At 48.2% G+C, this 22,894-nt stretch overlaps 1 protein-coding gene across 1 annotated transcript in view; it reads left to right on the plus strand.

Moving 5' to 3' along the window:
* The window catches only part of BRINP2 (BMP/retinoic acid inducible neural specific 2), a 98,247-nt gene that overhangs the window by 42,735 nt on the left and 32,618 nt on the right, over window positions 1–22,894 (plus strand). The window contains exon 2 of the mRNA XM_066261211.1: window positions 3,918–4,257. Within this exon, the coding sequence (XP_066117308.1) occupies window positions 3,989–4,257 (269 nt within the window). The 5' untranslated portion in view covers window positions 3,918–3,988. The remainder of the gene's footprint in view (window positions 1–3,917; window positions 4,258–22,894) is intronic.

Raw genomic sequence — 22,894 nt, forward strand, 5'->3', positions numbered from 1 at the left:
GGTAGCGCTGTCTTTTCTATGTCTGTATTATTTTTCTATTGCTGCATAACAGATCACCACCAACTTAATGGCATAAGACAATAAACAACAAATTTACTATCTTGAAGTCACTGTGGGTCAGGTCCTGGTTTGCTGGGTCCACGTCTCAGGGTGTCAGCAGACTGAAATCAAGGTGCCAGCCCAGGAGCCTGACCAGGTGGTGGCACAGTGGATAGAGCATCAGACTGGGACACGGAGGACCCAGGTTCGAAACCCTAGATCGCCAGTTTGAGCGTGGGCTCATCTGGTTTGAGCAAGGCTCACCAGCTTGAGCCCAAGGTCACTGGCTTTAGCAAAGGGTCACTCGGTCTGCTGTAGCTCCCTGGTCAAGGCACATATGAGAAAGCAATCAATGAACAACTAAGGTGCCGCAACAAGAATTGATACTTCTCATCTCTCCCTTCCTATCTGTCTGTCCCTATCTATCCTTCTCTCTGTCTCTCTCTCTGTCACACACACACACACACACACACACACACACACACGTGCCAGCCCAGGAAACGGTTCTCACTGGGGCTCAGGGGTCTCTTCTAGGCTCATGTGGCTTTTGGCAGAGTTCATTTTCTTGTGGTCGCATAAACCAGAATTCTCATTTTCTTATTAGCTATTGACTGGGAATTGCTCTCAGCTCCTAAAGTCCCTTGCAGCATGGCCCCCATAGGCTGTTGCAGCGTGACTCTTTCTTTCTTCCAAACCTGTGGGAGATTTGTCTCTCTGAAACTTCATCTACTGTTAAAAAATTCACCTGATTAGGCCAGGCCCACCCCAGAATCCTTCCCCATTTCAACTGATGATGGGAGTGGTATCCCATCTTACTCTCGTGTCCTGTCCACACTCAAGGGGAGGGGACTATAGAGGGCATGCACTGAAGGGCATGGGAAACTTGGGGGTTGTTTCAGAGTCCTGCCATTTACTGTGTCGTGACTCCCCTCACCCCCACCCCCGCCCGCACACATCCACCTAACTGTATTTGCCACCTTGGCCTGTTGTGTCAGGTGGGCCCAGCCTCCAAAATGAACATTGTTCCCTCCCCTTCATCAGTATGCCTTTCAGAACAATATTTTACAAGAGGAGGTAACCACTAAGGGCAGGGTTTCAGGTAATGTCACGAGTACTAGCTTCTGTATTGTAAATGCTCAGCGCCCAGCACTTAGGAGGCCTTAGTCTATGTATCTTCAATAAATGGATGTATGAATGAGTAAATAAGATCTTTGTGGGCATCCTCATCAGATTATATCCTGTGAGAAATGCCCCTCCCCCATGTGCAAGGCCGACGCCCCCTCTTTGTTTATATCCCTTTCCCCCCTGATTTAAAAGGAATGCACGCGTATTATAAAACCCTTGGGGATTTTTCTTCCTTCTGTGATTTTATTTTTTATATTTGATTTTTTAATCCATCTAGAACTAATTTTCCAATAGGATGTATAAAAGATTCTATCCCCAACCCAATTAGCCCATAATGCTTTTTAAAATATATATTAAGTTCTTGTGTATAATAAGCTCTGTTTTTTTGAGCAATCTGTTCTATATCATTGATCTGCCCATTCAATTTCTGTGTCGGTATCACCTATTTTAATTACTGGGATTTTATCATCTCTTTTAAGATGCAGCAGGGCCGGCGTTGCCTCATTCTTCTTTCGGCCCCTCTCTGACCCGGTCCGCTCTGCGTGGGTCTGTCTTGCTGCCTGCTCCAGCTCCCTGGATAGCACAGCACGCTTTGGCAAGGTCTGGATGTGGAGCCAGACTGAGGTTCATTTTCTACCTCTGCATCTTCCTAGCTCAACTCTGCTGAGTCCCGGGAAAACATAAAGGTATAATAATAATCCCGCTACATCTCTTTTACTGTGCGAGTTCACTGGGGCGACTTCTAAGGATCGCTCTGCACATAAAAGGTGTCAGTACCGGCTCTGGCCGGTTGGCTCAGTGGTAGAGCGTCGGCCTGGCATGCAGAAGTCCCAGGTTTGATTCCCGGCCAGGGCACACAGGAGAAGCGCCCATCTGCTTCTCTACCCCTCCCCCTCTCCTTCCTCTCTGTCTCTCTATTCCCCTCCCGCAGCGAGGCTCCATTGGAGCAAAGATGGCCCGGGCGCTGGGGATGGCTCCTTGGCCTCTGCCCCAGGTGCTAGAGTGGCTCTGGTCGCAACAGAGCGATGCCCCAGAGGGGCAGAGCATCACCCCCTGGTGGGCAGAGCGTTGCCCCTGTTAGGCGTTCTGGGTGGATCCCGGTCGGTCGTGTGTGGGAGTCTGTCTGACTGTCTCTCCCCGTTTCCAGCTTCAGAAAAATACAAAAAAAAAAAAAAAAAAAGTAGTAAAAAAAAGGTGTCAGTACCACCTAGCTGGAATGGAGAAGTGACTCTAAGGGTCCAGGCTCTTATGCTTCCGTCCCTCCATCCTATGAGCAGTAGTTGCAACCCTTCTGAGAGCACCCTGCACAGATGCTGCGTCTTGGATCTCTCAGACTCAGACCAGTCTTTAGGCTGGGAGTATCCAGGGTTAGTAGCACTTGGCCCCAGTCTCTGGGTGGCCTCTTTGGGGTTCACATTGGTTCAAGGGACGACTGGTGGTTTTGTTGAACTGGGGCCACTCCAGAGCGTACTGGGGGTCTCGGGAAGGGGACATGAACCAAATGCTGAAGCCCACTTTGCCTGTCCTTACAGGACTTTGGGAGTGCTGGGGAATTGCCACCCCTGGCCTCACCTCCAGGGAGCCTGTCTCTGGGTGTCGGCAGCCAGAGATACTCCTGAAAGCCACAACTTTACAGGTGCCAGGGGTCGGCAGTCATTCTAGCACACACCGAGTGGCGCTGGTGGAGGGAGACAGGCAAAGCTCTGCCAGCAAGTCAGAGATTCCGATTGAAGAAATGGGATCTGCTGCACGAACCCCCATAACAGTGAATCAGTGCCCTGCATCTGACCAGAGGCTTACCCAGGTTACAGTTATCCTCAGATAAGCTTGTGGTAAGTCACAGGAAAGCCAAGACTTCTGTTGGCCAACACCTTCTTTCCTGGCACCTTCCTAACTCAGACAGGACAGGGCATGAACTCATTCACTCCTTCAGGAAGGGTCTCTGAAGACGTGCTGTGCACTCCCAGGAGCTAGTCTAGGATGCAGCCCTGCCCTCAGGGAGCTTTTATGTTGCTCTGAGAGAGAACTGGACAGGTCTCTTTGTATACACGACCAATCGATCAGCTCTCTGATGATGGTGCTCTGGCAATCTGATTTCCTGCTCTAACTCATCATCCCGCAAGGCCTTTTGTAAAAGGAACCAGATGTCCAAAGCCTCTTAATTTTCAGGAAGAGAAAACTAAGTCCAGAGAAGGGAGGTGGTTTGCCCAAGTCCCCCCACCCCCGCCTCACAGCAACCATGGGACGTCACTGCTTCTCTGCCTACACCTCGCCCCTGAAAATCAGGGCTGCTCTTTGCCTTTGGTTCCAGAGGCAGCACACGGTCTGTGAGGCTCCTACTGAAACATGTGAACATTTCTGAGAGGGGAAGACAAGCAGGTGGTACTGGGTCAGCACTGGATACATGGAGGCAACGTACAATGAAGGTTCAGAGTCAGACCACCTGAGTTTAAAATTCCACTTTCTTCTCTTAAAAGCTTACTTGAACTTAAGTAACTTTTATTCCAAATATTTTCTAAACCTCTCACCCTTCTTGTCTGTAAACTGCTGGCAGTGGTATTTCCTATAGGATTGTTTTAAGAGTTACATGAAATCTACATCCACACTTAGCTGAATGACCAGAAGGAAGATGTGTCATTAGGCTAAAGGTTCCTAGCATGGGTGCTGCCCAGTGATGTTTGATGCTCACAGGCCCGTGGCGGTAGGGCCAGGGCGTTCCCCTGACATCTCCGTGTGTCCTTTTCTGGTTCCAGGGGCCCTGGAGGAGCGCACGGCAGGGGAGAGTGTGGCGAGAGAATGAAGACACCAACCGCGCGGGAGAAGCATGAGGTGGCAGTGCGGCACGCAGTTTAGAGGGCTCCGGCTGGCGGCGGCCCCGTGGGCAGCCCTGCTGGCACTGGGCTTCCCCGGTTGGGTGTTGGCTGTCTCGGCCACGGCTGCTGCTGTGGTTCCGGAGCAGCATGCGTCCTCGGCCGGCCAGCCGCCCCTGGACTGGCTGCTCACGGACCGGGGCCCCTTCCACCGCGCACAGGAGTACACTGACTTCGTGGAGCGGTACCGCCAGGGGTTCACCACCAGGTACAGGATCTACAGGTGAGTGGGGACTCCTGGAGCAGACCGAGACGGGGGGGGGGGGCCTTCGTCGGAGCCCACCACGGACAGAAACCACCGTGGGCCGCCGAGCCAGCTGGATGGAGTGCACGCAGACGCACGCACGGGAGGAGCAGGGGGCAGGAAAAATAAGCCTGCCATGTTGGTGTTTAAAAAGAGAAAGAAGAAAACACACATGGGCTGGAAAACCTGCTGATGCCTCCTGGGGAAGTTAGCAAAAGGGTTTCTATTTATAGGTTGTGCTGCTTATAAATTGAGGACAAATGAGGCAGCATAGAGTCAGCGTGTGGCCATGGGAGGTTCGAGTCAAACGCTGAGGCTGGGGCCGGGTTTTAACTAATGGGTTAGCTACTTTTATGAGTTGTAATTACCCAGACATGCAAATGAAGGCAGGATACTCTGGCTCCTGCTCCCCCGGTGGGGCGGGGGTGGGGTGGGGGGAGCGAGCTCTGCAGAGTCAGGGACAAGCCGGTCCTCACCCTTGTCAACGCTGCAGCCTCACCTGGCCTTCCTGGCCTCTCAGGCCGGTCCTCAGCTGCACCAGAGGTAGCCAAAAGTCAGGCAGGAGACCCATCTGGTCCATGCAACAAGGGACAAAGCAGGGACATAATCCCGACTGCTGGACCAGCACTTCCAAAGCAGGAGTCACCTCGAAATCCTCACCTTGGGACTCCCGTGAGTGCAGCCCGGAATTTAAATGTCTCTGTCTCCTTTGTTGCTCTGCCCACTCGCCCTCTGGTCATTACTCCCTCACCATGCTCTTAGTTTTTAAACAGTCCTGGGAGTGTTGCTGATTTTTTTTTCTCTTATCAAAGACAGTCATTTTCCAATTTATGAATTAGCTTCTAATGCAACAAATGAGAGAAAATATGAAAAAATAAAGCACAAAGAGAAACAGAACCAGAAAACCAACTACTCCTCTAGCATCTCGAGGTTGCTGTTGTTAGCCGTGTGGCACGTGCATGTGTGGTCAGTCCTAGGAACACGCTCAAGTGTTTGGATCTCTTGCTAGATCTAGCACTTTAGTACAATGACTCGTTTAATCCTTGCAGCAACTCTATGCTGAAGAACAATTCTCGGAAATGGCAGTCCAGAGAAGTTAGGGAAATTGCCAAAGGACACACAGTAAATGGTGAGCCAGGCTTAGTGCCCAAATAATTGGACCCTAGAATCTGGGTTCTTAAAATAGATTTAGATACTTTTCTATTTCTGAGTCTTTTTTGTTTTGTTTTGTTTTTGTTTTAACTTCTGCAGTAACTATGGCACCTGATTAGGTTAGTACGGGGGTCTCAGAAATAAGATTTTAACCCTTTGAGTATGAATAATCATGTATGTCATTGTGCTCCCTGACCATCCAGAGGACGGTTGTATAACAAAAATTTTTATTTAAAAAATGTGTTAGGCAACATTTTAAAAAGGCAAATGTATGTTCTTCTTGTTTCCATAAGTTGGTTATCAAACAAACATGATTTTAAGTTAATAAAACTGTAACTGGAACCAATTTTATTTTTTGAAAAAAAACAAAACAATTCACTCCTGGGGGTCAGTGAGCATGAAAAAAACTCACTACTGGTATTCAGCCCTGGATGATGCCCAAATGGTAAGAGCAGCCGTTTATTGCGGCCTGTTTCCTGGCTCATGGTTCCCAAGGGCACATGCGGACGAAGGGACACAATCAGATATTTGAGGGGCTGGTACGTCCTGGGTGCACAGGTACACAGAAATGCAGTCCTGCCCTCAGGAGTGCCTGTCCACCTCGTCTGTCAGGCCATGTCCTTTCCAGTGTGCTTGGACCATGTCTGGCCTTGGAAGAGACTGAAGTTCACGCTCTCTGCATTGGCGGCTCTGGTCCTTTGCCGTTCTCCACAGATGGCGGTGGAGATCTGCGCATGGCCCCTGGACAGCACCCAGCCAGCTCAGGCTGCGAGTGGCGGACTTAGCCCCCGCTCAAGTGAAAGCAGGTGACCAAAAGAGCCTAACCTGACTCTCAGCAAATTGATGCGAAACTAGACATATTGCCCCCTGCAAAATGTCCATAACGTAAATTCAGGGTGATGCTTCTCTTTATCAAAGAATTTATATTTCCATCTGAGGGGGGGGGGAAGGATGGAAGGAAGGAAGGAAGGAAAAAAGGAAGGAAGGAAGGAAGGAAGGAAAAAAGGAAGGAAAAAAGGAAGGAAAGAAGGAAAGAAAGAAAGAAAGAAAGAAAGAAAGAAAGAAAGAAGAAAGAAAGAGAAAGAGAGAGAGAGAAAGGGTCTACTCTTAAGTGTGTTTAAGCAGCAAATTCCTCCAGTCCAAGAAAATAAGATTGAATTTACCTTAAGTTTTTCAGTTTACCCCCAAATCTTTCAGAAGCACTGTTTTCACCAGAAATATATTTTAAAAAGTATATTGGAATTGAAATGTCAGGCTGGGAACCCCAGCCTCACCATCTACTTCAAAGGGCTGTAGGAACTAGAGGGAATCAACCATCCATTTCCTCCTTGAACAGAGTTTTCTTCTCATCGAGACCCAGCCGGGTAGCCACAGAGGGCCTGGTGGCAGCTCTGGGCTAGCCCATGGGGAGGAGGGTCCTTAATCACTTCTGTGCTCTCCGCCATCCTATCAGTCAGTAATGGTTTTCTGATCATCTAATGTGACAACTCTTGCACCGTGCCATTCTGCTTCTCTGGGGTCAGTTATTGCACATGAACCTGTACTTGGGGAAACAGTAACCAGTCATTCTGACAGGCATGCAGCATTCTGATTTGTGAATCTCTTGGTGGGGGACGAAAGAATGGTCACACATGGCTGCTCCAGGAGCATTCTGGGAGTTTTGCCTTTAGTTATTAAGCAAAGTAGTGGATCCATGAACACTTGTGGTCGGGGGTCTATATTGTCCCTGTGGGAATTCGCTCTTATCCTCTCCCCTTGCGTCTCTAGCAGCAACACCCTCTGCCACATTGGAGACCTTGCTTCCTTTGATGAAAGTGAGTCAAAGAAAACTGGTAAAATATACATGGAGGGTCACCCCCATGACCAGAAGGGCATGATATCCAGGAGAGAGAGAGGAAAGGCTTTCAGAATGTATCAGAAATGTTCGTCTACGGCCATACCCTGAACGCGCCCAATCTCGTCTGATCTTGGAAGCTAAGCAGGGTCGGGCCTGGTTAGCACTTGGATGGGAGAAATGTTCTGTGGTGCAAGATTGAGTCTCAAACAGCATTAGTCTCTCATCCAATTCTTTAAGAAAGTGTTCGGTCCATAGAAAACAAATGGTATCCACCTGTGCTCTCTGTATAAGAAAAGAGACGAGCTGTGATGGGGAAGAAGAAGACTTTCCACGGGGCTGGACTGCACCAGGGGAGAGACCCTCGTTCCCTTCCGGCTATGTGAACAGATCAGAACTAGTGCACAGCAAGGTTCCGATATTCAGCTCTGAATCACACACTCTCCTGTTTGAATAACAGCGTGTGCTGTTACTTTGAGGAGATGATGGGACATTCTAGAATAGCTCTGACCTCTCTAAACACGGGCCTCCAAGTTTGTTGCTCTCTCCATTTCAGGTTTGTTTTCATGTAGGCATATGTGCTTCAGAGGGAAGGTTCTCGAGCCAGCAGACCTGGGTTCTAAACCTGCAGCTGCTGCTTATTAGCTGTGTGATGTTGGGCAAGTTATTTCATTTCTTTGCTCACCAATTTCCTTCTTTGTAAAATTGGGACAAAAATAGGACCCACCTAATAGATAAATGTAAAAGTTAAATATGTTAGCCGATGTAAAGCACATGGAACAGTGCTCAATAAACACCACCCATCATTAGTAGATTGTCTTCAACAAACTTGAGCCAATGCAAGAATGATAGCAAGGCGAGAGCCACAGGTGCTATTGTTGTGATGTCTGCTAAGGGCTCAGCATTCAACAACTTATATAAGAAAGAGAAAAAAAAATTGCCTTGCTTCTTTTTCAAAGCCTATTAACTTTTCCCCTTCAATCTATCTCTCTGCTGGGAGAGGAACTCAGCTGAAGAATGAATGGATCTTCTCTGGGCACACTCTTCCTGGCCTTGTGGGCTTAACAGAGAGAGCGAGTTGGTTCCCAGCACGGTTTAGAGTCACCACAGGTGACTCTAAAGGTCTGTCTCCTAAAGTCAGGGATTGCCAACTGAGTAGGCCTTCCTTAGGATGTCCTGCAGAAGCTGGTTGCTGCCAGCTGCTGGTGCCTAGGGTGACACAAACAACCTGAGGATGGCAGTGTTAGGAGAAGAAAGACAATACGTACTTTTGTTGAGCCTTTCTAAACAGCAGGATGGCTCAACCACCTAATCCAACTTTTGGCAAGCTTTTAAATTTCACTGCCCAACCCCTCAGCATGTCCTCAAGCCCCGTCAGACCAACACCTGAGCAGTCAGCCTACTTTTCAGACGCTGTCTCTTAATAGGCTAGTGGAAAGAGCTATCAGAATAGAGATCCCATCTCCAATTCCATTTGTGACCCTCTCTCCCGCCCAGTCCCCTCCCTTGCTTCACTCCTACGATAATAAACACTTAGGTGATCAGCCTTTCACGGCAGCCCTCTGAGGCACATGGAGTCTATTAGGGTCCAAGGCAATGAGACAGACTTCCTTGTTCAAGGTCAGAGAGGTAGAGTGTCACAGACAGAAATAGCACTCGGGGCTCCTGACTCGAAGTCTCCTGCTCATTACTCTAGACCACACCACTTCCCTTTGACTGGTAAGTGCATCTTCATCATAACACGCAACCTAATCAGGCACCTAAATTGAGCTGATGCAAATGTAAATATGGTTTCTCGAAACACTCTTAGCAGTAATGCTCCATTCACTCTTTGCTACAAATCAACGTAATGAGCAGTCTGAATTTTTTTTAAAATTTCTTTTTGTATTAAGGCTTTAATAGAGAGATAATCATGGGATTGGAAAAAATCCAAACCATTATGATGAAATGCTTAAAACTTGGAAAGAATAAATTAAAATTAGGGGAGAAAATTAGAAATCACACAGAACCACGGGTATAATGAGGTGGATATGGGGAAGGCAAGGCTCGGTGAAATTCCAAGGGGTCGACCTTAGTCAATATTCCCTTCATTTCTAGCTGCCTCTTTATCTTTTATTTAGAAAGGAAGGATCTGGGGAAAACAGTGGAAGTCTTTTGGGAAGAAAATAAACCGAAAACTTCCTTAAATAAATATTTTCATTGACCAAAAGAAGGACATTATTTTCTGATCATAGTCTGGACAAAGTTTGTAAATTTTGAGAACCGAAGTAGAACAAAGCTGAAAATCAAGAGCGTGGAGTGGTACCCACAGGCAGGTGCATCTGGGAACATCCAGTAAGGCAAGCAGGGGCAGAGTCAGAGGATGTGATGAACAAGAGCAAAGAGGGCCAGAGATGTGTTCAGCAGGCACCAGCGCAATAACCCTTAGAAAAGAAACTCCGTTTGCAATTCATCGGGATGAGAAATCAGACATGGTGACAGCTTCCATGTAAGGGAAGTGAGAAATAGGGAAGAGCCAGCATTTGACCCAGACTGCTCCAAATGTGGTCTCGGAACCAGCAGCCTCAGCCTTACCTGGAGCCTGTGAAAACTCCAGGCCCCTCGGCTCCACCCCGGACCTGCGCAATCAGGATCCGCATTTTCACGAAAACCCCGGATGAACAGCATGGCATCCGACTTGCGGAGGGTTGTGCTTGGTTCCACAAAGTGTTTGGGGGACCAAGAGGAGAGCAGGAGTGACCAGGGTGGAGGGACTGAAAGCTTAGCGGGAAGGCGGCATCTCCCATGATGCACTGGAGGTAGTGAGAATATTTAGAGAAGATGTTACAAGTGAGCCTGAATCGTAATCAAGGGAGGTTAAATTTAGGAGTTATTAGTGCCAAGGCACATGAACTCATAAGAATAGACCCAGCAGCTGGGAGAACAAGTTAAAAGCAGAAGAGGCTGGCGGCGCCGGGCACCAGCCCGCGGGCACCTCTGGGAGCTGGAGAGGCGAGGACGCCGAGAGCAGTGGGAGCGATCACGGGAGGGGCCCCAGAGCCCATGCGCCAGCCCAGCCACTTCTCCCAGACTGACTAACAAGTACCGATTGGGATGACAGCGAAGCCTGGGAGAGGCACCGTCTCCAACGAAGAGATCACAATGCACGTAAATAGAGGGCAGCCTCGGTTGGCCTGGGCAAGTCCCAGGGATGTACCAGGCATTCATTACAGCTACAGGGTGGAGAATCGGGCTGTTAGCACACAGCCGCAGGGCACTGCTAGAGAAGCCACGGTTCTCTGGTGGTTGGATGTGGGGGGGGGGGCAGTAAACTGTCAGGGAAGGAGGGGAAGTCCCCTGGAAAATGACGGTCATCTGACTACATTGATCCATCTCTGGACTTCTCACTGGGCTTATATTTTGACAGCAAGGGAGTCTGTTGTGATGCAAGGAGAAAGGCGCAGGGAACTGAGTAGAGCAAAACAAGTGAAAACAAATGAAAGGCACCGTGGCAGCGATGAGCCTGCCGTTCAGGTTACAGGCGCAGTGTCTCAGTCCACAAAGTGCTCCGTTTACAACCTGCTTTAATCAAGAGTTCTGTGCTGGCTAAATGTATCGTACCTCCAACATATAATATGTCATCTAGACGGCAGACCCAGCATGAACACTTTGCCCAAGGAATTTCATTCCTGGGGTGTCTGGCAGACGAGCCCCCCCCCCCCCGGGGCACAGGCCCTGGATTGGGCCTTGCAGAGACCTAGCCCCATCTCTGACACGGGAAACGCCTCACCTGTGCAATGCCTACATGACGCTCCTGTTACATGTGAAGGACGGAAGGAGAAAGAGCCCTTCCTGCCCTCTTGGAGCGAGGAGAAATAGCACAGAGCGAGCACCTACAGCTCAAGGGCCGAAGAAGAGCACTAGTCCTTCAACCAGCCTTTCTGAGGGCTGACTATGCACTTCCACTTCTAGAAGATTCTGATACTAAACCATGAGCAAGGGGGACACCGTTCTTGATCTGATGAAATTTCCAGGTAAGAACACTTGGAAATCGTGCTAGGTCAGTCGACAAAGACAGGTCAAGGAAGGCTGGAAGACAAGGTGATGTTTGGGCGGAACCCAGGAGGAGGAGTGGGAATCCCCAGGCAGTCGGCTGGGCGACTGGCACTGGTGTGGTAGACGGCCTACCCAAAGTTATGGGGACGAAGGTGCAGTTTAGGAACGGTGCAGCCAGTCCCTCGTGCCTGACGTGGATGTCAGGGTGCATGTGACTGTGCCTTTCCCTCCCTTGCTCCGCCCCATTGTGTCATTTCCACCATTGTTTGTCCCTCAGAATGCCAAAAGGCTCCCTTGAGACACTGGTTTCTTCCAGGGCACAGTTTCCAAAAGGGCACCTGGAGGGGGTGTGTCACTTCTGCACTAGGGGCGAGTGCAGAGAAGTGAAAGCAAGTGTGTGTCTGGAGAAGGGAGGACCAAAGGCCGGTCCTTTCCTGTGTGACTATTCCCCAGGGGAGGGGCGGTCAGCTGCGCTGTAAGGTCCTGTAAACCAACTAGTCTGATGGAAAACCCAGCATCATTTATGCTGAATTCAGGGAAAACTCACCACACTGCGTGTTTGCTTGCTTGTCCTCCCACGGGTATTTGTGGAGCTGCTTTTTTTTTTTTTTTTTTTTTTTTTTTTTTTGTACAAAGCATTCTGGGACCATCGCAGGCTACAGGAGATAGAGAAAACAGAGTTTTGCTGATTTCTGGGGATTCAGCAGTCCAGTTTGAGTGACAGCACACACAGCAGAAAACACATCGGCGTGTAGCGTCTCAAGGGCTGCGGAGAGGAGGACATTTTGTTCCATTCTCTATGACTGATGGCTAGTGCTGGCCTTCAGGTGCCATGTCAGAATGAATTCTCAGGATGCCAGGCCCAGGCTCCCCTGGGGACACAGTACTCTCGCCCACATTTTTGCATGTCTTTTGAGGCTGTTGCTGGGTCATCCATCCAGGCTTGAAATAGGACTGCAGAGATGGTGTGCGGAGTATAGATGGAAAACAGGAACGTGCAAGAAGTGAAGAGAGAATGCAGGATGGCCGAGGGGAGAGGGCCTGATTGGTTTTATTTTCCAATGAGATTTAGTGGTGAGATCTTGAGGCAGCCAGGCAGGCAAAAAGAGGATTAATTTTTTGCTTTGAAAAATAATTAATGTTATTCATGAATGAACTGCTACTTAGAGACGCGCACATGTGGAAAGGAGTGAGGAAGGCTTCATCGAGAAACTGTCACGACAGACGGCAGGGTAGGGACACTAGTGAGTCACATGGTTTCCTTTTTTGTTTTTTCTTCTCAAGAGAAGAGATTTTTCTGGGTCAGGAAATCTCCATTTTTTTTTCTCTCTCTTCAGCTTCTGCCACATTTAACCCACCTCAGGGCTTCCCACATCTCCCACAAAAAAATTATTTCCATCCACAGAGCGCTGAGAACCGTGAGTGGCACATGGTGTATTCGTGTACTCAGCACATTTATCGAGCATGCTGGGGACATGGCTGTGGACGAGATAAAGCCTGGGACCCAGGGAGCTCTGCCCCCAAGCAGGACCTCTGGAGCAAGCGACTGGGAATGATCTGAGGTCTATGAGGCAGTCAGCACGCTCTGTGACGAATGTTCCCCATGCCAGTCGCCTGTCGTCCCCACCAGGATTGGAAACAGGATTGAGTTCACGGTATCAATGGCAGAGGCCAAGTGGCACAGAATTATTACAATACAGTTGGGCTGGACTGGAGGGTTTGGACCCAGATTCCTACTCTCATAATCCATCCCTGACCCGCATTAAAGTCAACAGGAGCCCGCCATTCCATGGAGCTGACTTGCCTGATCCCAATGATCGGAGAAGGCACGGCTGGTAGTGAGGCTAGGCTACCAGTGAGGAGGAGAAAACCCTCAGAGGGACTGTCCCCTGGAGGACATGGTACCCAAAAGACAAGAGCCCTTTGTGAGCAGGGATCTTGATGCATCAACCTGATACAGCTTTGAAACGTGGACCACAGACAGTAGGCTGCCACCAATCTCCTCCGTTTTCCCCTGGGACAGAAGGAGGAAGGGGGCAAAGACAAGAGATGGTTCTGGAAGGGCAAACAAGTTGGCCAACGTTTCTGTTTAACTTGGGGAAAGAAAGCAAATGACTGTCCATCTACTATAAAACATTAATCGTGTAAATAATAGCTAATATATATAAATTGGTCGCTCATCCTCTGCCCAACATTTTATGAAGTGATGTATATATATTCTTATCAAGGGAGATGCTATTTGTACACACACTGCAGAGAATGTCACACGACTGGTAAGAGGAAGAGCCAGCACTCCACCCATAAAATAGCAAACCTGACCATTAAACTATTACAATTGAATTAACGAAATAACCTGAGCCTGGATTCCTATCAATCTGAGGAAAACGGTGTCTCTAGTTGTAACTGCCTGTGTTCTGTCCCTCCTACTCCTCTTGGTGGTATTCCAGCAGAACCTGGGGAGGCAGAAGGTGGGCCTCAAGGGGCCAGAGGGTGGCTTGTCCCATGCAAAGGTCCTGTGGTCCTCTGTTTCCACCAGTGTTCTCCACCTGCATTTGGTCTCTGGGGAACCCTTCGTGGGAGGAAGCTACAAATGCATCCTCCTGAAGCAACTCGCACCTCCACTCCAGCAAATGCTATTGGCTTTGCATTGTCTCTGTATTTCTATAAGGTGTAGCATAAATTGAATTTATGTAAATCGAATCCTCTACTGGAGGGACACTTCATGCCATTTCCAAAGCGCAGTATTTTACTTTTTTGCCTGGCAATGGCTTATAAAAATTTGGTGTTAAATTGGTCTCTAGCTCTTGCCTTGAGAAGCAGATATCTACTTATCTGTAAACACCAATACCTACTCGGAAGGGACTTCTATTCCAAGAGATATTTTCACAAAGCCAGAAGAAACCTTTGGCGCTGCAGATAACCTCTGCTTGTTGGGCTACTCTGTAAATTTGGAGTTTCTTCTAGAGACAAGATTGATACGTCCTCTGGGTCACTCCACTTGCCCTCTGCGTGCACCATGCACTGTGGAATCGGATGAAACCATGAAAATGAGCTAGCGCTGGATCCCCGAGTCAGCAGTAGGATTCGTAGGCGTGAGCATGGGCACACTGGGGCTCGTACACCAGGACAGGGCTAGGGGACGATGCAGTAACCCAGCAGAGCGTCCTCTTCCTGCTGCGTTTTCCCCTCTGCACCTGATTCTCCCGCCGTGCCAGGTGCTCCCCTGAGCCTGGAAAAGCGCTGCTTTCTCCCTTTGCCTGCAAGAGCGCACAAGCTCTGGGAGTCAGAATGAGTCACTGCGAGAGTGTCACCGGCCCCGGTGGGAGGAAAAGGAGTTTGCCAGAACCGGCACTGCTCTGAACCCTCACTCTCCTGGTGTGCTGGAGAGTCTGGGCCTCACCTGGGGACATGCTAGTGACGGAGGAGGGACAGAAAGTAAGGCTCTTAGGAGTGAGTTCCCCTGGATCTGCAGAGGCATGGAAACACCTAATGATCTCTCGACCTGAGTACCACAGTTGGTTTACTAGTAACAGAGGTAAACTTGAGTGTAGTGAGCCAACCTTTTGCACAGCTGGTTTTATACATGTCCTAACTAATGAGTTTGAAAGAGACAGCATGGGGGAAAAGGCCGGCTGTGCCAGTCCCTGGGTGTCAGCCACAGACAGACAGAAGCTCACGCTCAAATGAGATGTGAGAAGAAAAGTGGGCTCTAGGAGCTGCTAACACATTCTTTCGTCTTCTGTGACCTCTAAGTAGGGTGGTGTCTATCTGGGTGCCTGAAGGCCAGGAGACTATCTATACCTGGGAACCGGAGATAGTGGCTGGGCTGGGATAAGAGCCAAAGCCACACAGACAGTGTGGTGTCCAACAACATCGGTGACAGACAGGACCTAGTGATGCTTGATGCGTGAATCTGTGAATCAGAAGGAAACTCCGAAATCAGCCATTTCCTACCCAAGGCAGACAACCACCCTATAAACCCCCAAGCTGGCCAACAGCCTGGACTCGAGCAGTTCCATTCCTGTGTGTTCATGAAGCCAGTTTCCATTCAACACCCTCGAACACTCTAAGGAGCTTTCTGACATTGAGGCTCAGCCTTTGGTCCCAGAATTCCACGGTTGGTCCTGACTCCGCGTTCTCTTGTTCTCTGGAGTGAGTCTGAGCACCTCTTCCTCACAGCACGACCCTAGACTCTCTCTGAGGACAGGTGGCCTCCTCCCCGAGCCTCAGACTTCTCAGCATGCTGTAACTGCCCTCCAGAAGTTCCGTCCTCTCTGCCTCCTCTCAGTCTCCCCCTCAAGCTGTCCTTATTGCTTTTTCTAATCTCTCCCATTTTCATCTTTCTCCATAAGGAAAATATGAAAAATTTATTTGGACATAAGATTTTTTTTTTCCCTGAACCAATTCTGGCTCCCAGGGAGCAAGCTTGCTCACGATTTTTGTCACTGGTCTGGACTTTCTTGAATCAGGCCTTTTCCTTTCCACAGACTTCTTTACGTTCCTGCATTCCACGCCGTTCTTGAAGGGTAGCGACGGTTACACCAGGTCACAGGCGCACCTCAGGAAGAGTGTGACTCTCCTTTGGAACCGAAGTATCAGTGCTTTAAGAAAAGTTGGGAATCACTGCCAGGCTTATGGTGAAAGGACAGGTTTTCCATTCAAGTTAAATGTAGGGGAAAAAATGTTAACTTTTCCCTGGGCTTCTGAAAGAAGTGCAGCTACCTCCTACATGACTCGATTTCGTATGGCTGGACTCAGTGTCTGCGGTGAAGTCATAGCCCAAACGGCGCTCATCACACTTCCTGCTACACCAGTTGTGTCTTCTGTATCCTTGGCCATGCTCCCCGGAGTGACCAGCCCCGGGGCTGCTGGAGCTCCCTCCTCCCTCTTCCTGATCCACCAAGGGGAGTTGTGCCGTGGACCAGCCAGCTCGTAATTCTGGGTCTTGAGTGAGAACGGTGCAGAATTAAGAAAACAGACTCATTGAGAAAAAAGGATGGGATCGGGAGGCCTCTTCAATGCTGATGGCAATATCCGAGCGCCCCATAGCCCCAGTTTGCTTTATTATATAGTCATATGCAAATCAAGGAAGTCCTTGATACAAAGTTACACATCTGAGGCAAAAATAGGACTCTTCCAAGGCATAAACAGGAATCCCCCTACCATGCATAAGCGAAATCAACCAACATCTGAACAAACAAAGAGTAAGAGGAAGGGCATGTAAATTGCTTCCAGCAACTTAAGGAAGCAAGTGAAGTGGGTGCAAATACTCAGCATCATAGCCAATATGGAGGTGGAAGGGCGAGAACTTAGCCTTTTGCTAAGCCTCAAATCTACAAAGGCTTTTAGCCATTTACAGTCTACAACAGAGTTGTATGGCTTCGACCTCAGAATCCAGTCCCTTCTCTCTTCTCCTGGCTTCATCAGTTACCACTTGGACGTCTCTCTCTTCTCGAATCCAACCTATCTGAAGTCTTCTGTTGGTCCCCTGGTGCCCAAATCCATTTATTTATTTTTTTTAGAATGTAAGTCCCTTTCAAATTCAGTCATTCACTAGGTTAACAAATAGTCCATGAGTACTGACTCTGCAGCACTGGTCCCACTGCACCATTTCCTCCTGATTACTTTCACTCCTGTCCCAGTGAGCGTCCCCAGGTTGGCCCGGACATGGAAGGCTCCTTTAGAGTCACGTGTCTGTCCACATCCCATTCCTTCTTCCCGCAAAGCCTCATCCAGTCTCTCTACCAGGCGAGCTCCTGCTCACCTTTCCAACCCATTTAACTGTCACCTCTCTGTGAAGCCTTTTTTGAGTCCTGCAAGAGTTAGCCCTCCTTATGATTTCCTTTCAATCTGTTCATATTTTGGAGATTTATCTTATTTCCTTCTTCCCTCCCTCCTTCCTATCTTCCCTCCATCTCTCCCTCCCTCCCTTCCTTCATTTTCCTAACTCTCTTTGCTCTTCACTTGGCTCTGAGCTCCTTCAGGCAAAGAACATGTCTTATTTCATCTCTGGATCTCCAGCGCCCAGCATGAGGTCGGCCACATACAAGGATGTGATAAGAGAATAAAACGCAGGGTGTCCTGAGACTGGATTACATGAAGCAGTCAGCAAGTGGTTGAGACTCCAGGCTCTGGACTCACACACTGTGAGTTTGTATTGTAGTTCTACTATTTTTAATTGTGTGAACTTGTATGAGTTATTTTCTATCCGTGCCTTAGTTTTCCCATCAGTAAAATGGGTAGAAAAAAGAATAGGCCTTTCTTTATAGAACTCTTTGGCAGTAACTGAAAAACAAATTTGGTTTATTTTAGGTAAGCATTCCTTTTGTAATGGGTGCTGAGAGTCTATATGAAAAATAATAGCATAGGGACTCTTGAGACGAAAAACAGAAAATGCAGGGAGGTTAGTGGATCAAGAGGTAAGGAAGAGTGGGCCGTCTTACTCTGTCAAAACCTTTCTGCTGCAATTTCTATCTGTTAATCAGATGTATTACTTAAAATCCACACATTGCTCTCCCTATCTGTAGCCTGAGTTAATCTATCTGTTGATTTTATGGTTATAGATAGTTCAAAATAGATCCTTAACGGTGATAGGAGCTTTCCCTGTGGAGATGATTCACACACTATGGTCCAACAGCTTAAAAGTCAAGGGCTCGAGACCAACACTGTTTCCCACCCAGACTGAGAAAATAAGAAGGGGATGTTACTGAGCCGAGGAGAAATGGGGGCATGGGTGTTTTACCTCTCAGACAATGAAAAAGCAGATAACTGAAGGGGACCCTAATCTAGACAGGCAATAACATCAAGAGTTAAGGTTCTTTTGCCAGACTGGAAAATGACTGACATACCAAGCGAGGTAGTATTAGTGAGAGTAGGCTACAGCAGGTACAGCCAGTCCCCAAATCTCAACGACTTAATAAAAGGAATTTTTTGGTAGGTTTTATCTTTTTTCCCTCACGTCACATTCCAGCGCAATTTATGGAAGGGTTAAAAGGAGATCGCTTCACGGAATCATTCGGGACCAAGATTCCTTCTACCGAGTCACTTTGGGGACCTCAGAGTTCCCCTCTGGGTCCTGGTAGACAAGGAAAGAGAGACAGCATGAAGCATTTCATGGAAGATCTTACAGGCTAGGCCTGGGGTCAGTCACATGGCTACACTTCATACCGAGAAAGCTGGGGGGAAAATGTCCTTGAGTTAGAAGGAAAATAGAAACAGCTTAGAGGACAACTTTCCAGTCTCTGCCACAAGGGGCAGAATGCAAGAGGAGGGTGAAATGCAAAGCCCTCAATTTAAGAGCAAGCGTCAACTTTACAAATATAACATATAGGAAGCCTGACTTAGCTGTGACCAAAAAAAAAAAAAAATAAATAAATAAATAAAATCTGGGGTTGAAAAAAAATGTGAAGTTTGGTTGATTATAACATTACCATTAGCCAAGCATACTTCTGTCTTTTAAAAAAATGAATACAATATTCAAGTGCATTGATCAAGAAAATATATACAGTAGAAAGGTCAGTGACTATCTCCATTTGTTGCTTAATTAGGTGTCCTTGACTAAGGTACTTAAATTATCTGAGCCTCAGCCAGCTGAGCTATAACATAGGACTAAAGCGCGTGGGGTGTATCAGCTAACTGCTACCACAATTATGCACGTGAAGATAACCCCAAAACTCAAGAGCTGAAAACAATAATCACCTGTTCTCATGTGTAGGCTGGCTTGGTTAGCTGTGCTTTAGGATGCAGGTCTGCAGTCACTCGTTCTTTACTTTGAAGTTTATTCTGATGTATGGGCTGAAAAGGCAGCACCTGCAGCTACCTGGGGAAAGCAACTCCCATGGCAACTGCAGAGATGCAAGAAAGGGTGGAATTGTGCAATGCCCCTTGAGGTCTTGGCCCAGAGGTGGGAAACTGTCACTTCTGTCCATAGTCCTTCGTCTAGATCAAGGTCACATAGCCAAGTCCGATATCAATGGCAGAGGGAAATAAGCTCCGTCCAGATGAGTGAAGGATACAGCAGTCACATGTCAAAGGACGCTCAAATACAGACAAGAGTGAGGGATCGGTCGAATACACTGACATTTGTGAGTTTGTGGTGATGATGAAAAAATATGGAAGGCACCCGGTCCCAAGCCTGGCAACCCAGGAACTCTGGGTTTCTCAGGAAAGAGGCGCTCTGGAGGTAGTGCTAATGATGATGGTTCCGCTGTACACACTCAGATATTGTATCCTAGTGCACTCTTGGTGGCTCAGAACACACCCACGGGATTGTCTTTAATTTGGGTTGCCATTTTAAAAAGAAATGTATTGACTAGTTAGATTGCAAGCAGAGAAGGTTGGACATAATGGCCTAGGGATCTGGAAACTATATTAAAGGAACTAAAAATATTTAGTTTAAAGAAGAGTGGCCCATATAAAAACGACACGCACCCAAACAGCAGAAGGGCTATCTCACTGCAAATGGAATAAACTTGTAAAATAATGGAAGGAGCTGCCAGTCCAGGGAAATTCTTTTAGAGTTAAATAGACAATGGGAAGCCCGTGGCCATTTGCTGGGGACAGGCACAGCATGGGCTGTCCACTTGCTGAGCAAAGACAAGGACAGTAGAAGGTGAAGAGTGGTGAACAGAGCCATTTCTTTCCACAGATGAACAGAGGAGCCGTGGGGAGCAGGTCGGGAGGTCAGGACAGAGCTGGGGATTCTGCACCCGTTAAACACAGATCTCAGTTCCCTTTTCATGTCCTTCAGTGCTGGCGGATGCACTGGTCCTCCATCCCAACGTGTGTGTTGTACTTCCTGTTGATTCCACGTGACTCTCAGTGCCCGCTCCAAGCCCCCGAGCCCCACCAGGGTAGGGTGAAGTTCTCCAGTTGGTGTCTTCCTCTCCTCTAAGCTTGAGTCTGCACTCCCTACCTCTCCCAATCAGCCTTAATTAAACTGTTTGAAAGCTGCAGCTTGATTTTAATTAGAGCAAAATTGGGAAGATTAGAATGAAATTGGCCAATCATTGTTTACGGGCCGTTGTTTGAGAACACAGCAGGCTGTTAAATTACCTCCACACCAGGCTTCTTGAATTCTTCCAGACAGTGGGAGGGACAGGGGCAGTGGATGTCAGGGGAGGGCTGGCCTCCATTCCGCTTTTGTGCCTCCAGAGTTGCAGGGCCCAGATATTATTTAATCAAATGGCTGCTAGATTGACACCTTCTGGCCTGGGGATTTTGCCCAGCCATAGTGGTAAACATGGCAAAAGAATTTCCTGAGAGGTATGGTAAAGGTACAATGGTCCCTGAACTTGCACACAGGTCATAGATAAAGTCAGGAAATCATTCAGAGCGTGGTCTGGGTTCCCGTCACACTCTATTGCTGATCCATTGAGACTTGGGTCGCTTTCTCAGTTTCTCTGTCACTTCATTTGTTAACCTGTAAAAGTTAATATTTGAATAATGATATTTTCTCTTCCTTTCTTCCGAGGTCTTTGTATAAGATAAAATACTATAGTTGAGCGTGTGTGAAAATTGTGTACAAGTTAAAAAAAATCTAGAGGAAAGCCCTACACCAATATGAGAGATTATGGTGTTTATTATAATCTCTTGTTATAGCTCGGATTAATCATGTCTTATTCATTATAGCAGTACAGGCTCTAACAGCCAAGTACATTACAGTAATCTGCTGTTGAGATAGAAATCTCCCGATGATGGGATGTGTCTAGAAATACGGCCTTCCGCACAGGAGCCAAAACATGACAGATCCCTCCGCCTTTAAAATGTCCAGTTAGAGACCATAAAACCGTCTCCGCTGAGCTGCTGAGCTAAGTAACTGACATCCCTCAATGTGGATGTCGGCTCTGACTGTTCTTGTTCGTGTGAATTGTTCAAGATGAAGTGAACCCTCTGGGGAAAAATGGTAATGTCTTAGTGGACATTGTGTTCTGTGATGGAAGCCGTAGCCCCAGGCATGAGGTTGATTGATAGAAAATGCAGAAAGAAAAGGCTGTGTTGTGTCTGGAACGCTGAGAAAATCAGCGCTCCCATAATCAGTGGGGTCTATGGAGACCTCTCTATCAAAGTCTCCGGCTATTTGGGAAAAGGCAACTCTTCCAAAGAAAGGTGGGTTTTGAGAACAGGTAGGTTTGCATTTAGCCAGAACTGGCTGGTATGTGAGGGATCATCCCTTTGTCACTGGTTGACAGTTAACATAGACAAAGTCAAGTCACCGGAAAAATGACAAGAAAACTGTGTCCTTGGCTGAAGACCAATCCATCCTTTTTGCTTCGAAGTTCTTAAATATTTTATTCAATAGCCTGTCATGGGTCTTCTTTAAGTTTTCAAGGAAAACCAATCATATTTGTTCTTCCAGGAAGGTTCAGACCAAAATAAACCATCCGGAGAATCTAGCCCGTGGTCCCACTCAGCGCTACAGTCCCTCTGAACACCGAAGTTTGGAGGACTGGGTCCCCCAAACAGAGGTCATTGGAATAGGACAGAGAAGGGCGATTTTTCCTACCACGATGGCACATTCTTTCTACTCTTGTTTGCAAAAGGGTGCTTGGAGCTGAGCCTTCTGGGCTGCATGGCTTCCTGAAGACCTCTCCCACCTTTTCAGAGAACAAGATCCCAATCCGAGAGGTGCCGCCTGCAGGGGCAGGCGGTGGTTGGCCGGCTCTACTGGAAGCAGCATTGATGACCCCCACAGTGAGCCCATTCAGGAGGAGCAAATGGGCTCCTGGCACCAGGGGGCACACTGACATGGATATCCAGCCTGAAGCAGGCGCTGTGGAGGGGGGTACAACTGCACACTCAGGCTGCGGGGAGTGTGCCTTTCCAAATTCTTGTATTGGTGGCCTTGGAACTGGGCCTGACTGGGCCTCCCACACCGAGATGGAAAGACATGTCGGTTGGTTCGAGAAGGGGAGCACAGTGCTCCAGCTGTTTGGACCGCAGCACCACCGCCCACCCTGTGGGCTGCAGGATTCATTACTACCTGATGTCAGCCCCACTTGAGGTATAGCTTTGTTTTTGTTTTTGAAACTATGGATTGTTTTTTGTTTAAAGACTCTTTCCAGTAAGGCTTCCTAGGGAGTGAGGCTTCCTGGGTAATGACTCTTTGTGGGGGCCCGATCAATGTGACCAGTTTCCAAGCCCGAAAAGTGGTGCCGTGGTGTGCAGCTGCTGCAGACAGCACCTGGGATGGACTACCCCGGCTGTGCTCTTTCTCAGTCTTAACTGGCCAGGCGCTGGGACCCTGTGGAGAACTCCTGCTGGCAGTGTTCTGTTGACCTTGAGTAAGGTGAAGGAACACCGTGCTGCAGGGCTGTCAGTGCCACTCCAGTCAGTAGCTATGACTGGGAGGCATCCCTTCTTATTTACATCTTTCAAAAGAGGAACACCTTCAGCCACTTAGCGTTCCCATGGAGACCCTTTTGCTGCAAACTCAACCCTGGCCCAGGCCCAGGCCCAGGTCCAGGCCCAAAGCCCCCTGGAGCTCCTGTTGCATGGCTGTTCACCTCTCCTCCTGCGGCTCCCTTTGGATTCTGGGGAAATCCCTAACCTCATGTACAACCAGAAGCATCGTTTATTAACAATCTGGACCATTAG

Source organism: Saccopteryx bilineata, chromosome 2 (assembly GCF_036850765.1).
Source record: "Saccopteryx bilineata isolate mSacBil1 chromosome 2, mSacBil1_pri_phased_curated, whole genome shotgun sequence".
NCBI classification, from domain to species: Eukaryota; Metazoa; Chordata; class Mammalia; order Chiroptera; family Emballonuridae; genus Saccopteryx; species Saccopteryx bilineata.